At 51.9% G+C, this 16864-nt stretch overlaps 1 protein-coding gene across 3 annotated transcripts; it reads left to right on the top strand.

Moving 5' to 3' along the window:
* The first annotated feature begins 4093 nt into the window (after positions 1–4093).
* Positions 4094–16725, top strand: FLT3LG (fms related receptor tyrosine kinase 3 ligand). 3 transcript variants are annotated; one of them, XM_036275262.1, is made up of 8 exons: positions 4094–4143; positions 4461–4527; positions 5553–5666; positions 5839–5892; positions 6143–6286; positions 6727–6865; positions 12005–12186; positions 16522–16725. In XM_036275262.1, the coding sequence occupies exons 2-8, from the start codon at positions 4495–4497 to the stop codon at positions 16723–16725; spliced, it is 870 nt and encodes a 289-aa protein (XP_036131155.1). In that variant the 5' UTR covers positions 4094–4143; positions 4461–4494. The 3 variants fall into 3 exon arrangements, with proteins under 3 accessions (XP_036131155.1, XP_036131156.1, XP_036131157.1); XM_036275263.1 differs by lacking the exon at positions 4094–4143 and having other exon boundaries at positions 4486–4574; XM_036275264.1 differs by lacking the exons at positions 4094–4143; positions 4461–4527 and having other exon boundaries at positions 5612–5666; positions 5790–5892.
* Positions 16726–16864: the final 139 nt, after the last annotated feature.

Genomic DNA, 16864 nt, shown 5'->3' with positions numbered 1-16864 from the left:
GGGAGTTTTCTGGAAGGCCATGGAGACACCTTAGAGAAAAGCGGACAAAACACATAGCCAGTGCCGCAGGTCCTGAGAACCCGAGTGCAGCCGCTTTCTGTGGGCCGCGGTATCTCCGCCTGTCTGCTTCCTTTACCTTTGTAGCCATGTGACTTTAGAAAGTCTCCGGCCACATCCCGGGACAGGAAATCTGATTGGCCAGCCTGGGTCAGGTTTCCACTTCTGGGCCAATCATGTCAGCCCAAGGAGTGGGAGCCCCTTGGCGTGCAGCCATCCGGCCAATCAACAGTTACCTATTCAGCACCTACTATGCGCGAGGCACTGCTCTAGGTGCTGGGGAGACAGACATGAACAAGACAACCTGGCCTCATGGAGCTGACGCTCCAGTGGGTGAAAGGCGATTAGTTTCCTATCGCTGCTGTAACCAATTACCACAAAGTTAGTAGCTTAAATAAAACAACACACGTGTATCCTTATAATTCTGGAGGTCAGAAGTCTGAAATGGGTCTCACTGAGCTAAAATCAAGGTGTCAGCAGGGGCTGGGAATCTGTCCCAGGGCACTAGGGAGCTCTAGAGGGTCTGTGGGCAGAGGAGAGGTAGGCTCAGCTCTAGTTGAAAGACAGTTTTATAAGCTAGCATGTCATGTACTATAATAGATGAACCTCAGGGCACTCTGGGGGCCCGGAGAAGGCACCCTACCCTGCCTAGGTGTGTAGGGGGGTGTGTGTGTGAGAGAGAGAGAGATGACAGGGATCTCCCAAGAAAGATGCCATCTTCATTGAGGGTTTTTTCCTTCCAGCTTTATTGAGTTATGATTGACGGATAAAATTGTATATATTTAATTTGTACAACAGCATTTTTTTAAGGTGTGCAAAATGATTTGATGTACATTTTCTTTGTGAAATGGTTACCACAATCAAGTTAATGAACACATCTGTCCACTCACATAATTACCTTTTTGCTTGCGTGGCAGGAACATTTAAGATCTATCAGCAAATTTCAAGTGTACAATACCGACCACGGCGTTGTTAGCTGTGGTCACCCCGCACTGTGCAGTCCATCCCCAGAACTTACCTTCGAAATGGGAGTTTGTATTCCTTGACCAACATCTCCTCATTTTCCCCACATCTGCAACCCCCGGCAACCCTTCTACTCTTGGGTTTTATGAGTTTGACTTTTTTTTTTTTTATTATTCTCACCCGAGGACATTTTTCCACTTTTTATTCAGATAGAGAGGAAGAGAGAGAGAGAAACATCGATGTGAAAGGGACACATCGAGTGGCCGCCACTCACACAGCCAACCAGGGCCGGGGACAAACTGCAACCGAGGCACAGGCCCTTAGCGGGAACCGAACCCGGGTCTCTCTGGACCGCAGGCCGACGCTCTAACCGCTGAGCCAAACTGGCCAGAGTTTGACTTCTTTAAGGTCCACATATGAGATCAAACAGTATTTGTCTTTCTCTGGTTCACTCAGCATAATGTTCTCCAGGTTCCCCATGTTGTTGCAAATGGCAGAGTTCTCTCTTTATGGCTGAATAATATTCCATTATATGCATATTTCACATACTTTTTTTTCTTTAATCCTCACCCGAAGGTATCTTTCTATTTATCTTCAGATAGAGTGAGAGGGAGGGAGAGAGGGAGAGAAGCAGTGACATGAAAGGGACACATCGACTGGTTGCCTCCCACACGACCCCGACCAGGGACAGGGACAAACAGCAGCCAAGGTACATGCCCTTGGCTGGAGTCAAACCCACAACACATTGGTCCACAGGCCGACGCTCTACCGCTGAGCCAGACTGGCCAGGCTCACGTGTTTTGTTTTTTTTCTATTTAAAATTTTTTTTTCCTTTATTGATTTTAGAGAGAGAGGAAGTGAGAGGGAGAGAGAGATAGAGAAACATTGATGAGAGAACATCGATTGGCCACCTCCTACATGCCCCACACTGGGGATTGGGCCCACAACCTGGGCATGTGCCCTGACCGGGAATCGAACCAGTGCCTCCTGGTGCATGGGTCGACACTCAACCACTGAGCCACACTGGCCAGGCCTTTACCTCTTGTTCTCAACAGTGGCCATTCTGACAGCTGTGCTGTGACCTTGGCTTTGACTTGCGTTTTCCTGATGCTTAGTGATCGCCTTGAGTCTGGAAATACAATGGGGGTCTGATCAGGCTAGAAAAGTGGCCGAGAGCACCCCAGGCCAAGGCAACAGCACGTGCAAAGGCCCACCGGTGGGCAACAGCTTTGGAGGAGCTGTACTGGTTTGAATAGTGAACCTCAAAAAGAAGCCCTGACCAGTTTGGCTCAGCGGTTAGAGCGTCGGCCTGCCGTCCAGGGAGACCCGGGTTCAGTTCCCACTAAGGGCACGTACCTCAGCTGCAGTTTGTGCCCGGCCCTGGTTGGGTCGTGCGGGTGGCAACCACTCGATGTGTCCCTTTCACATCGATGTTTCTCTCTCTCTCTCCCTCCCTCCCACACTATCTGAACAAAAAGTGGAAAAATGTCCTCGGGTGAGGATAGGAAAAAAAAAAAAGATATGTCCACATCCTCCTCCCTGGAACCTGTGTATGTGACCCTATTTGGAAAAACTCTCTTGTAGATATAATGCAATTAAGGAAAGATCATCCTGGGTTATCCAAGTGGGCCCTAAATTCGATGGCAAGGGTCCATACAGAAGACAGAAGAAAACAAAGCCACGTGAAGACGGAGGCAGGGGAGGAATTCAGTGTCTAGTACCCTCCCCCTTCCCCCTTCCTCCCCTCCCCCGCCCTCCCCCCTCCCAGGTTGGAGGTAGGAAGTAGGCAAGGTAGACTGATATCCTGTGTCTCAAAGCCCCAAACCTTTTGTGTGACTGGTCTTTCTGGGCTGACCAGCCCCCAAATCTGGAATGCCTCATTAGCATAAACCCAGGTGAAGTCAGGGCAGAGGATGGGGGGGCCCTCATGAAAAACAAAGACTCCTATATCACTTGTCTGGGAAGTTCTCAAAGACTTAGAGGTTGTCTCCCAGTAGACAGGAAGCCAGATGCTTTCTCTCTTACACCACAACAATGAAGGAAGAGGCTAGGATCCATTTGTTCGTTTATTTAACAAATATTGATTGAGCACCTGTTGTGATTCAAGTACCGTTCAAGGTGTGGGAGACCCCCCAGGATAAACACCTCCACCGTGGTCCTGGCGCTGACGTCCCTACGGGGGCAACGGACAAAGAAGATACGTACATGGCGTGTCAGAAGGTGATAGTGACCAGGGAAAGAGTAAAGCAGAGGTACAATTTGAAAAAGGGTGGTGGGGAAGGCTTTGCCTGTGTGTTTGAGCAAAGGCTTAAATGAGATGGGGGGCGAGCCATGTGGGTATCTGGAGGGAGGGCATTCAGGCTGAGGGTTCTGCCAATGCAAAGGCCCTGGGGCAGAGTGTGCTTGTCCCAGGCACAGGGAGGAGACCAAGGCAGAGAGGGAACAGGGCTCGAGATTTTGCAGGTGTGCGTGGGCCACAGTGAGGACTTGGTCTTTCCTTTGAGTGGCAGGAGGCAGGGGAGGGTTTGGAGCAGAGGAGGGAGCGGATCTCAGTCTTCACAGGCTCTCTGACTGCATATGGGGAACAGGCAGGGTTGTGGGCGGGGGGGTTGCAGCGAGGGCTGAGGCCAGGAGAGGAGGCATCAGGTGGGAGAGGTAGTAGACCCAGGTGATGCGGCTGGGGTGGTGAGAAGTGACTGGACGACGGACTCTGGATGCGTTTTGACAGTCCGCCAACAAATTTGCTGAGGGACTGGGCTGTGTGGGCAGTGAGTGTCCCAAGTCCCCGCCGAGGTTTTGGGCCTCGGGATCTTGTAGGGAAGGAAGGGGTGAGGTGCAAGGAGAAGATGAAGAGCTCAGGGTGACTTCCTCCTCGCCCTGCGTGCATTGGTTCTATTTGGAGACAGACCCAGGTTCCAGCCCCAGCTCCTCCTTCAGTCTTTCCTACCCGGGAGGCTAAGGCACGCTTCGGGAGGCGAGCTGCCACCTGTTACCACCAGGTGGCGCCCCCGGCCTCGGGCAGATCCACCCCAATTCACTGCCCCCCTCCAAAATGTCCTTTCACTTTCGATCTCTGGCTGTCACCCCGCCTGGCCCCTTCCACATCCAGCTGGGGCAAGCCTGGTGCGGGAGGAGAAATGGGCTCCGGGTCCCCGAGGGGCGGGGCTGGGGTTCCCCTCCTGGGGCTGACGGAGGGGGAAAGGGGGTCTGGTTCCTGGGCCCCTGCCTGGGGAGGGTTCCGGGGATCGGACGTCGGGGTTCTTAGAAAGGGAAATGCGGGGTTTTCACCGTAACTGGGGAGTATGCAGGAAACCCGAGGGAGAAGGAGGGGGAAGCTCAGCCACTTCAAAGGGCCAAGGGAGGGGCAGGGAGGTGAAGGGGCGGGTGAGGAAAGAGCTGGGGTGTGTCAGCCCAAGACCCGCTCTTCTGTCCCTTCCAAGATCTGGCCACAGGCATGAAGGGCCTCCGGCGGAGATGATAGTGTTGGCACCAGCCTGGAGCCCAACAGTGCGTACACCTGGGGGACAGGTGGGGGAAAGGAGGGCAGTGTCATGGTGAGCAGACAGGTGCGGAGGTGCAGAGAGGTGGAAGGAAGATGGACAGAGGGGGCTTGAGAGATGGGCAGGGGTGGGAGGTGGGCAGGGGTGGAGGGAGGCGGGCAGGGGTGGAGGGAGGCGGGCAGGGGTGGAGGCAGGTGGGCAGAGGGGGCTTGAGAGATGGGCAGGGGTGGGAGGTGGGCAGTGTGGAGGGAGGCGGGCAGGGGTGGAGGGAGGCGGGCAGGGGTGGAGGAAAGTGGGCAGGGGTGGGAGGTGGGTAGGGTGGAGGGAGGCGGACAGGTGTGGAGGCAGGTGGGCAGTGTGGAGGGAGATGGGCAGGGGTGGAGGGAAGATGGACAGAGGGGGCTTGAGAGATGGGCAGTGGTGGGAGGTGGGCAGGGTGCAGGGAGGTGGGCAGGGTGCAGGGAGGTGGGTAAGGTGCAGGGAGGTGGGCAGGGGTGCAGGGAGGTGGGCAGGGGTGCAGGGAGGTGGGCAGGGTGCAGGGAGGTGGGTAAGGTGCAGGGAGGTGGACAGAGGTGCAGGGAGGTGGGCAGGGTGCAGGGAGGTGGGCAGGGGTGCAGGGAGGTGGGCAGGGGTGCAGGGAGGTGGGCAGGGGTGGGGATTGGATTGTTAGGGGAGATGGACAGGAGTGGGGGAACAAACAGAGGGATGTGGGTGTCAGTGGGATTGAGGGGACCCAGACGGAAGACCTGGGAGAGATGAGCAGAGAAGGACAGGGGGGCAGACAGAGAGGAGACTGGGCTGAGGGAGCAGAGACCGAGCTCGCTGGGCAGAGTCGGGGACTGGGGCAAAGGAGACTGAAAAGTGGACAGTACCAACAGAGGCAGAAAGAAGAACGGGGACACGGGGTCAGAGGTGGGCAGACACCAGGAACTGAAGGATGGACTGAGCCCTGGGAAAGGAGCGGGGGAGAGAGCAGGGGCTGGGGGAGCCAGGGGAGGGCTGTGGAGCCCACGGAGGCGCCCTTCCCTGCAGATCTCCCTGCTGCTGCTGCTGCTGCTGTTCACCCCCGGCCTCTGCGGGACCCCAGACTGCTCCTTCCCCCACAGCCCCATCTCCTCCACCTTCGCTGACAAGATCCGAAAGCTGGTGAGCGCCCTGCCCCAGCCTCCTCTGCTGTCCTCTGGGAGCCTTGGGTATTGTCTGAGTTGCCCCGTCTGGGTCTCTGTCTTGGTGGCTCCCTGTCCCCTCGCCCTGGGTCTCTCTCTGTAGGTCTGTTTCCTCCCATCTTCACCCGAGCCGAACCCGTTTTCTCCTGCAGTCTGACTACCTGCTTCAAGATTATCCAGTCACTGTGGCCTCCAACCTGCTGGACGTGAGTCACAGACGGGAGGGGCCAGGGTGGGGGTAGGAAAGCAGCTCTGGATGCACCATCCCTCAGGACCCGGCTAGCTTGCCAACCAAACCCCTCCTCCCCTGGTACCCAGGGGTCCGGCCCCAGCCCCTCCTCCTTCAGACTCAGGGGTCCGGCCCCCAGTCCCTCCTCCCTCCGACCCAGGCCCCTCCCCCCTCAGGCCCAGGCCCGTCTGCCCGCAGGACCCAGAGCTTGGGCTGTCTCTCCTCAGGACAAGTTGTGTGGTGCCTTCTGGCGCCTCGTCCTGGCCCAGCGCTGGATGGGACAGCTCAAGACTGTGGCTGGGTCCCAGATGCAAATGCTGCTGGAGGCTGTCGACACCGAGATACACTTTGTCACCTTATGCGCCCTCCAGGTCAGCCCTGAATGTGGGGGACAAGGGAGGGGGGACAAGGGAGGGAGGGAGATGCCTTCCTAGGGAACAGGAGACAAGGCTTAGCTCGGCCTTACTGGAGATTTCTTTTGTCGCAAGCAGCTCAAGGAGGGGGGAGCTCAAACTCCAGTCTCACGGGGGGAGGGGGTCAGGGGGGCTGCTGGGAATCACAGTCCCCTGTGCACCAGAGGATGGTGAGGGGTCTGGGTCCAGCTCAGCTGACTTTATTTCTCAGGCCCTATGGCAGGAAGTTGCTAAGGATGCTTCTCCCTGGCAACTAGGCGGAGGAGGGGTCCAAACTCTCCCTCTGAGACCCAGCCTGGCTGGGCCGGGTTGCTGGGCATTGCTGGGCAGGGAAGGCCCTTGGCCTGAGGAGACGCAGGGGGTGATGTGGTGGTGACGTCTCCCTCCCCTGCCCCCAGCCCCTCCCTAGCTGTCTTCGCTTCGTCCAGACCAACATCTCCCACCTCCTGCAGGACACCACTGAGCAGCTGGTGGCCTTGAAGCCCTGGATCACCCGCTGGAATTTCTCCAGGTGCCTGGAGCTGCAGTGTCAGCCCGGTAAAGGCTCCCACCCTCCCAGCCCCGCCTCCTCTCCCACCCTCCCAGCCCTGCCCTGCACGGGGCATCTCAGAACTTACCTGCTCCCGTGGGCTGCTTGACTTTGGGCGTGTTCCCCCATGGTCATTCCCCTCTCCGGGCCTCAGTTTACCCATCTCTGAGAAGGGATGGCAGCTCCATGCCATAGAAATAGAGTGTGGAGTGCTTGTTTTGTTTTTTTAACTCATCTTTATTGTTGAATGTATTACAGATGTCCCCTCTTTTTTCCCCTTTGGCCCCCTCCTCCCCAATCTCACCCCCCTCCTGCCTTCCCCTCACTATTGTCTGGTGTCCATTGGTTATGCATATATGCATAGAAGTTCTTTGGTTTATCTCCCCCACTTCCCTTTGAGGTTCATCAGTCTAACAACCAATTGGTACTTCTTAATTCCTTCATTTTTTTCACCCATCCTCCCAGACCCCACCCATCTGGCAAGCAACAAAAAGTTCTCTGTATCTATGAGTCTGTTTCTGTTCAGCTTGCTCATTTTGCTTGTAGATTCAATTGTTGATAGATATGTATTAATTGCCATTTTATTGTTCATATTTTTGTTGTTCTTCACCTTCAAGAAGACCCTTCAACATTTCATATAATACTGGTTTGGTGGTGATGAACTTCTTTATCTTTTTCTTGTCTCGGAAACTATTGATATGTCCATCAATTTCTAAATGATAGCTTTGCAGGACAGAGTAATCTTGGTTGTAGGTCAATGCTTTTCATCACCTTGAATATCTCTTGCTGCTCCTTTCTAGCCCGCAAAGTTTCTTCTGAGAAATCAAACAGTCTTATGGGAGCTCCTTTGTAGGTTAGTAACTGCTTTTCTCTTGCTGCTTTTAAGATTCTTTCTCTGGCATTTTGATGATGATGTGTCTTGGTGTGGACCTCTTTGAGTTCATCTTTTCTTCTTCTTCTTCTTTTTTTTTTGGTGGTACATGCCCCTAGCGGGAACCAAACCTGAGACTCTCTGGTCCGCAGGCCGACACTCAACTGCTGAGCCAAACTGGCCAGGGCAGGTTCATCTTGTTTGAGACTCTCTGTGCTTCCTGGACTTGTATGTCTGTTTCCTTCACCAAGTTAGGGAAATTTTCTGTCATTATTGTTCGAAATAGGTTTTCAACTTCTTGTTCTCTCTCTTCTCTTTCTGGCACCCCTATGATGCAAATGTTGGCACGCTTGAAGTTGTCCCAGAGGCTCCCTACACTATCCTCATTGTGTGTGTGTGTGTGTGTGTGTGTGTGTGTGTGTCTCGAGGGCTGACTTTTAATAGATCAAATAGATCACAGTGAGAGAGCTGCTCTGCTATGTACGAAACCCTGACATTTTTTTTTTTTTTTTAATTCTCACCCAGGGACATTTTTGCATTTATCTTCAGATAGAGTGGAAGGGAGAGAGAGAAACATTGATGTGAGAGAGACACATCAACTGGTTGCCACCCACATGACCCCAACTAGGTCCAGAGACAAACTGCAACTGAGGTACGTGCCTTTAGGGGGAACTGAACCCAGGTCTCTCTGGCCGACGCTCTAACTGCTGAGCCAAACTGGTTAGGGCTCTCCTCATTTTTTTTTTTTTTCATTCCTTTTTACTGTTCTGATTGGGTGTTTTTGCTTCCTTATATCCCAAATCGATGGTTTGCTTCTTGGCTTTACCTACTCTACTATTGATTCCCTGTAAATTATTCTTTATTTCAGTTAGTGCCTCCTTCATTTCTGACTGGTCCTTATTTATGTTGTTGATGTTCTCCTTAAGTTCCTTGAAGGTGTCACCAAGTTCCTTGAGCAACCTTATAACTTGTTTCCTGAACTCTGTATCTGAATGATTGCTTATCTCCATTTTGCTTACTTCTTTTCCTGGAGTTTTGTTCTTTTCTTTCACTTGGGACATGTTTCTTTGTCTCCTCATTTTGGTTGCTTCCCTCTGATTGTTTCTATGTATTAGGCAGAGTTGCTATGTCTCCTGGGCTTTGTAGGGTGGCCTATTGTTGTAGGTGTCCTGGGGTGGCACAGCCTCTCTGATCACCCCAGCTGGGCCCACAAGGTGCACCTCTTGTGTGGACTGTACCTTCTTCTGTTGTAATTGAGTCTTGATTGCTGTTGGCATGTCAATGGGAAGGATTTACTCAGGCTGATCAGCTGCAAGGACTGGCTGTGCCCACTGACCGCTGACCTCTGACCACCCTGGATGATCAGCTGTGCAGGGGCCCATCACACAGAGCAAGACTTACTTCAGCAGGGCTCTGGTACCCACTGAGTCCACTCCTTGAGTGTGTCACTTGTGGAGGTGGTTGGGTGGTGGTGCTTTGATGTGGTCTGAAGCTGTCCACTGGGTGTGCTGGCTCTGGGGCCAGGTCAGCCACTGCCTGTGTTCTACCCGGGGCCACCAGGCATAAGGTACAAAGTGATCTGCCGATGGCTGCTTCCTGTGCTGGGCTTGGAGGTGCCCAGGCAAAGCCCAACTGTGACCCGAGGCTGGCTGCTTCTAGTGCTGGGCCTGGGGCCACTTAGCGAGAGGTATGGGGCTCACTGAGGCCAGGCACTGCTTGTTTGAGAGATTTTAGGAAACTCTGAAGCAGGAGCTAAGACAGGCCAATGGCGTGCTTGTTTAAGTGTAGACTTTCTAGTAGCCATTTAAACAGGTAAAAAAAAAAAAAAAGGTAAATTCACTCTTGTTCAAGATTTTTATATTCTATCAACCTTATCATGATGTTATGCAGCATTTTTCTGTCCTTGTAAAGTTTTTCCACTAGATCTGTGAAGTTCTGAGAGGGATATATAAATATATATATTTAATCCTCACCCGAGGATATTTTTCCATTTATCTTCAGATAGAATAGGAGGGAGTGGGAGAGATTGAGAGAGAAACATCGCTGTGAGAGAGACACGTCAACTGGTTGCCTCCCACATGACCTGGACCAGGGCCGGGGACTGAACTGCAACCAAGGTACATGCCTTTGACTGGAACCGAACCTGCGACTCTTTGGTCCGCGGGCCGACGCTCTAACCGTTGAGCCAAACCAACCAGCGCCTGAAAGGGATATTTTTAAAAACTCTCATTCTAGCTAGATTTTTCTCAAATTCTCCCCTCATTTCCCATCTTTCTCACTCATACTGAGCTTGGTTTGTCATTTCTATTTACATTTCTGGCTATTCACTCAAACAAGTTTTGTGTTTTTTAATTTTATGTTTTGTTAATCCTCACCTGAGGATATTGTTTCCACTGATTTTTAGAAAGAGTGAAAGGGAGGGAGGGAGAGAGAAAGAAACATCCATGTGTGAGAGAGACATTGCTTGGTTTTCTCCCCCATAAGCCCCAACAGGGGCCTGAGATCAAACCTGCAACCCAAGTATGTGCCCTTGACTGGAAATTGTACCTGAAACCCTTTGGCGTGCAGGTCAACACTCTAACCACTGAACGACATCCGCCAGGGCACAACCAAGTTTTAGTAACCATCTTCTTGGTGCCTGGCACTAGAGACACAGCCCAGAACAAGACTCCAAGTTCGTGCACCAACATTTTGGGGGGCAGAAACCCTAATCATGAGACAGACAATAAACATACAAACAGAAAAATATCTGAGTGAAAGGAGCCCTATGCAAGCAATTAAAACAGGAATCACGGTCTGAGGCGGTTGGTTGGAAAGTCTCTGGAAGTTGGGAAGAAGGGAACAGCCAGTGCAAAGGCCCTGAGGCAGAAACCCGCTACAGTGATGAGGCCTGTGTGGCTGGAGTCAGTGAGGGGCAGAGGTTGGGAAATGAAGGCACAGAGGAAACAGTGGACAAGCTGGTGTGCGGCCTTTGAGACATCAGAGTTTCACACCTGTATCTCTTACTGTTTATTAGCTATTTGTTCACTCAAAAAAATAACTTATGTAAATTAAATTCTCGTCATATTATTTAGTGAGCACTAAGCAGTAGGTTCTGGGAATAAATAAAACAGATATGAGTCCTGTCACCCACATGCAGCTCAGAGACTATTAGAGGAAGAAGAAGAAACAAATCAACATAGAAGCACCAGAAACATTTGTTCAGTTGTAAAATATGCAAACTGCCCTGGCCAGTGTGGCTCAGTTGGTTGGAGTGTTGTCCCAGGCACCCAAAAGTCATGGGTTTGATTCCTGGTCAGGGCACATGCCAAGGTTGTGGGTTTCACCCCTGGTTGAGAGGCAACCGATTGATGTTTCTATCTCACATCAATATTTCTCTCTCTCTCTCCCCATTCCTTTCTCTCTGAAAAAACAATAAAGCCCAGCCAGTGTGGCTCAGTGGTTGAGTGTGAACCCAGGCACCAAGAGGTCACTGGTTCGATTCCCGGTCAGGACGCATGCCCAAGTTATGGGCCAGGTCCCCAGTGGGGGGCATGCAGGAGGCAGCCAATCAATGTTCTCTCTCATCAATGTTTCTATCTCTCTCTCCCTTCTGCTCTCTCTAAAATTAATAAAGAAAGTAAATAAAGAAAAAGCCCAGCTGGTGTGCCTCAGTGGATTGATCATTATCCTATGGACTGAAAGGTCCCGGTTCGATTCCCAGTCAGGGCACATGCCCCGGGGTTGCAGGCTCAATCCCCAGGAGAGGGTGTGCAGGAGGCAGCCCATCGATGTTTCTCTCTCACGTCGATGTTTCTATCTCTCTCTCTCTCTCTCTAAAAAAAATCAATAACACATATTTAAAAAAACAAACAATAAAAAGCATGTCCTCGGTGTCCTGGCTGGTTAGCTCAGTGGTTAGAATGTTGGCCCACAGACCAATGAGTTGCAGGTTCGATTCCAGTCAAGGGCACGTACCTCGGTTGCAGTTTGGTCCTGGCCCTGGTCAGGTCGTGGGGGAGGTCATGTGTCTCTCACATCAATGTTTTTCTCTCTCTCTCCCTCCCACTCTATCTGAAGATAATGTGCCAGGCACTGTCCCAAGCTCTTTCTAAATATTCACTCATTTAATTTTTGTGACAACCTTAGGGTGTAGGTATAATGACTGTCCCCGTTTTACAGATCAGGAGACAGGCACAAAGAGGCCAGCAGCCCACCCAAGGTCACACCGCACCCGGAAGGCCCTGTCCCGGCCTGACCCTTCTCCTTGGTCACCCAGGCTCCTCTCTCCCCTCAGACTCCTCCACCCTGCTGCCCTCAATGAGTCCCCTGGCCTTGGGGGCCACAGCCCTGCCAGCCCCTCAGGCCTCTTTGCTGCTCCTGCTGCTGCTGCTGCCCGTGGCCCTCATGCTGCTGGCCGCTGCCTGGTGCCTGAACTGGATGAGAAGGAGGCGGAGGACGCCCTCCGCTGGGGAGCAGGTGAGCCAGCAGGGTGGGCAGAGGGGCTGGAGAGGGCTGAGGGGGGTCTGGAGGCCCCAGGTGCCCAGCTGTGCCTGACCCTTTGGTCCCCAGGAGCACTGACTCATCTTGGTGAGTCTTCACCACACTGAGGACCCTGGACTTCATGTGTGGAGGGCTGGGGGCAGGAGCAGAGTGGTCAGCCCTGGCTGTAGGAGGCCCCTCTGGGGACACAGGGAGACAGACTGTAAGATGGCCTGGTGGCCAGAGAGGAAGCTGCGTGAGGGTCCGTTGAGAGGACAAGGGCTGAGCCAGGCTGGGACCATGGGGATGGAGAAAAGGAAGGGGCGGGGTCAGAGATCAGGAGGGACAGGGCTGGGGACTGACAGGCTGGGGGGGTGGCACGGATGACCCTGGGTCTGGCCCAGTGACTGGGTGGACAGTGGGGAACCTGGAGGAGGAGGGAGACTAGGGAAAGACAGAGAGCTCAGTGGGGTCCTGTGGCGTAAGGAACCCCCTGGGAGATGTTTGGATGTGGAAGTCTGCAGGCCAGGCCATGGGAGAGCGGCCTCCTGGAATGTCCACTGGCCTGGGGCAGGTGGGCGTGGGAGTTTGGAAAATGCCACAGGAAATCCAGGCCTCCAATGCCAAGCAAGGGAACTGAGGCTGCCTGCCCAGGGCAGCAGTAAGCTGTGGGAGTCATGTGATGGAGGAAAGAACCTGGCAGCAGGCGTGGGGGCAGAAGGTCAGCGGTCAGGAGAGAGGAAAGAGGCTCTAGTGGGTTCCAGATGGGTCCAGAGGGATCTAACTACAAACAGTTCCCGCCCTGGCCGGTTTGGCTCAGCGGTTAGTGTCAGCCTGCGGTCCACAGAGACCCGGGTTCGGTTCCCACTAAGGGCACATACCTTGGCTGTAGTTTGTCCCCGGCCCTGGTTGGTCGTGCGGGTGGCGGTCGCTCGATGTGTCCCTTTCACGTCGATGTTTTTCTCCCTCTCTCTCCCTCCCATTCTATCTGAACAAAAAATGGGAAAATGTCCTCAGGTGAGGATAAAAAAAAAAAAAATTAAAAAAAAAAAAAAAAGCCCTGGCCAGTTTGGCTCAGCAGTTGAGCGTCGGCCTGCGGACCAGAGAGTCCCGGGTTCAGTTCCCGCTGGGGGCACGTACCACAAAATAAAAAAAGGAAAGAAACATTTCTCAGTAGTCACTTACACACATGCCTCAGTAACACAGGCCTTGTGCTGAGGCATTCCACAGATTCATTCACTTAACTCAGAAGCTGGTGCCATTATTGTCCCCATTTCACAGAGGCACAGAGAGGTAAATAATTTGCCAAAAGTCACACAGCTTTTGAGAGGCAGAGCCAAAATCTGACCTGGGGCTATCTGGTTCTGGCTTCTGTGCTTTTCACTCTTCTGCCTCAGTTTCCTTATCTGTCCAAAAGACTGGTAATAATCCTTCTACCAAAGAGTTGTCCAGAGGTAAAAAGAAGTGACGCACGCAAAGCCCTTAGAGCAAAGCCGTCCAGTGGAAATAAAGCACAAGCTGCACGTGATTTTTAATTTCCTAATAGTCATATTTTTTTAAAAAATGGTAAGCAGAAACGGGTTACTTTGTGAGTGGTCAGGAAGTGAGTCCTCCAGCCCCAGCAAGCATTTATTTTTTTTTCTTTATTGATTTTAGAGAGAGAGGAAGAGGGAGGGACAGAAACATCAATGAGAGAGAACATCGATTGGCTGCCTCCTGCACGACCCCACTGGGGATCAGGCCCACAACCTGGGCATGTGCCCTGACTGGTGACCTCTTGGTTCATGGGTCAATGCTCAACCACTGAGCCACACCAGCCGGGCAGGAATGGGTTACTTTATCCTCACCCGAGGACATTATTTCCCATTTTTTGTTCAGATAGAGTGGGAGGGAGAGAGAGGAAGAGAGAGAGAGAGAGAAACATCGACGTGAAAGGGACACATTGAGTGGCTGCCACCCGCATGACCAACCAGGGCCGGGGACAAACTGCAACCGAGGTACATGCCCTTAGCGGGAACCGAACCCGGGTCTCTCTGGACCGCAGGCTCACACTCTAACCACTGAGCCAAACCGCCCAGGGCAGGAACAGGTTACTTTAAATACTTTATTTCACCCTGTGTATTTAAAAAGTTATTTCAACATGTAATCAATATTTTTAAAAACTATGGTCTACTTTAATCCTTTTTTTCATACCAAGTCTTCAGAACCCAGTGAGTATGCTACCTTCATAGCACATCTCAGTTGAGATGCCACGTTTTTATCAGAAATACTTGATCTGTACTTACATTTCGTGAAACGTGCAGTAGCAAAAGTGGATTCACCTGCTCGAGTTGTTTGAAACATATAGTTTCCCAAAAACTGGATCGAGGACCAGTTTCTAATTTTTTTAAATAAGTTTCTCTTGATTTAAATGTTTTTATTGATTTTTTTAGAGAGAGAGAGAGAGAGAACACAGATAGAAACATCCATGTGAGAGCCTGGGTGGTGTGGCTCAGTGGTTGAGCATCAACCCATGCATCAAGAGGTCGCCAGTTCAATTCCTCACCAGGGCACATGCCCAGGTTGTGGGCCTGATCCCCAGTGAGGGGCAGGCAGGAGGCGGCCAATTGATGTTCTCTCTCATTGATGTTTCTATCTCTCTCCCTCCCCATTCCTCTTTCTCTAAAATCAATAAAGAAGCCCTGGCCGGTCTGGCTCAGCGGTTGGAGTGTCGGCCTGCAGACCAGAGAGTCCTGGGTTCGGTTCCCGCTAGGGGCACATACCAAAAAATAAAATAAAATAAAAATAAATAAAATCAATAAAGAAACATTTTTTAAAAAGAAACATCGATATGAAAGAGATATTGATAGGCTGCCTCCTGCACGCCCCCTACTGGGGACAAGCCCGCATCCCAGGTATGTGCCCTGACCAGGAATCAAACTGGGACCTCTCAGTCCATAGGAGGATGCTCAGTGCCCTGAGTAACATCGGCTGGGCTCTAAATTTTTTAAAATTCTGACCCAAGGATATGTTTTTATTTACTTTAGAGAGAGAGGAAAAGAGAGAGAGCGAGAAACAAGATGTAAAATCAGCCACCTCCGCTTCACACCCCGACCAGGGATCAAACCCACAACCTAGGTATGTGGCCTGACCAGGAATCAAACCTGAAACTCTTTGGTGCCCAGAACAATGCTCCAACCACCTGAGACACCATGCCAGGGCAATTTCTAAATATAATGATTTTTATTTCAACATTTGTTTCAGAACAGTACCTTATTACAATTTTTCTTGAAAAGTAACATACATTGAGACATTTTCTTTCCACCTTGTCCCTCTCAACCTGTTTTCCACTCTCCCAATAACCATTGAGTTAAAATTAACTACTGAGTTAAAATTAGGTAAAATTTAGCCCTGGCTGGTGTGAATCAGTTGGTTGACCGTTGTCCCTTGCACCGAAAGGTCGCTGGTTCGATTCCTGGACAGGGCACATGCCCAGGTTTCAGATTTGTTCCTGGGTCAGAGAGGCAATTGATGGCTGTTTCTCTCTCACATCGATGCTTCTCTCTCTCCCTCTCCTTTCCTCGCTCTCTAAAAATCAATAAAAGCATTTATTATTTTTTTTTTTTAAGAAATCAGGTAAGCACTAGCCGGTTCGGCTCAGTGGTTAGAGCGCTGACCCACAGACCAATGAGTCGTGGGTTCGATTCCAGCCAAGGGCATGTACCTCGGTTGCAGTTCGTCTTCGGCCCTGGTCAGGGTCCTGCGGGAGGCAGCCAGTCGATATGTCCCTCTCAACGTCAATGTTTCTCTCTCCCCCTCTGTCTCCTACTCTATCTAAAGACAAATGGAAAAATATCCTTGGGTGAGGATTAAAAAAAAAAAAAGACAAATCAGGTAAGCCCTGGCTAGTGTGGTTCCATGGTGAGAGTATCAGCCCTCATACCAAAGGGTGGTGGGTTCCATTCCTGGGCAAGGGTAGTACCTAGGTTGCAGGTTTGATCCCCAGTTCCTACCTGGGTTGCATGTTCCAGAAGCAACCAAGAGGCAATGTTTCTCTCTCTTTCTCCTCACCCCAATCCTCCCTTCCAGTTTCTCTAAAAATCAATGGAAAAAATATCCTCAGGTGAGGATTCACTAAAAAAAAAAAAAAAAAAAGCGGGGGGGTAAAAGGTAAAACTCGGGTGCACTGGCCCCATGTGGGAGGCCCGCTGTTCCCGCCACTGGATCGCGCTGTAGGAGAAGCAGAGCTGTAGTTCCCATCACTGCCCAGGCACCGAGCTTGCTGCTTCCCGACCTCTGGCGGAGCCGCACGCAGCCCAGTGAGGCCGACGCATCTGTCACCCCATTTTACAGAGGACACTGAGGCCCAGGGAGAGGAGTCACCCGCCCGAGGACCCCGGGCCGGGCCTCGCGGGAAGTCAGCCAGAGACCGGTCACTTCCTCGGCAGCCCTGCCCCTGTCCCTGTCTCCCCGGGATGGAGGCAACGCCAGCACCCCGCGCCCGCCCCCGCCGCCCCCCTCTGTACAAAGCCCTCGACCCCAGGAAACTGTATATAAATCATCCTTTTCTTCCAGCTCTGTCTGGTCAGGCCTGTCTGTTGGTGGGTCGCTTTGGGTTGGAATCTTGGTTTTTCAGTGAACGCAATTATTTCACTCGATACCTGGTGTCTGAGGCTTCCTGGGGCCCAGGGGACCG

Source organism: Molossus molossus, unplaced genomic scaffold (genome assembly GCF_014108415.1).
Source record: "Molossus molossus isolate mMolMol1 unplaced genomic scaffold, mMolMol1.p scaffold_m16_p_21, whole genome shotgun sequence".
In the NCBI taxonomy this organism is placed as follows: Eukaryota; Metazoa; Chordata; class Mammalia; order Chiroptera; family Molossidae; genus Molossus; species Molossus molossus.
Note: the sequence above shows the minus strand (reverse complement) of the source record. Positions and strands in the feature narration are given on the sequence as shown.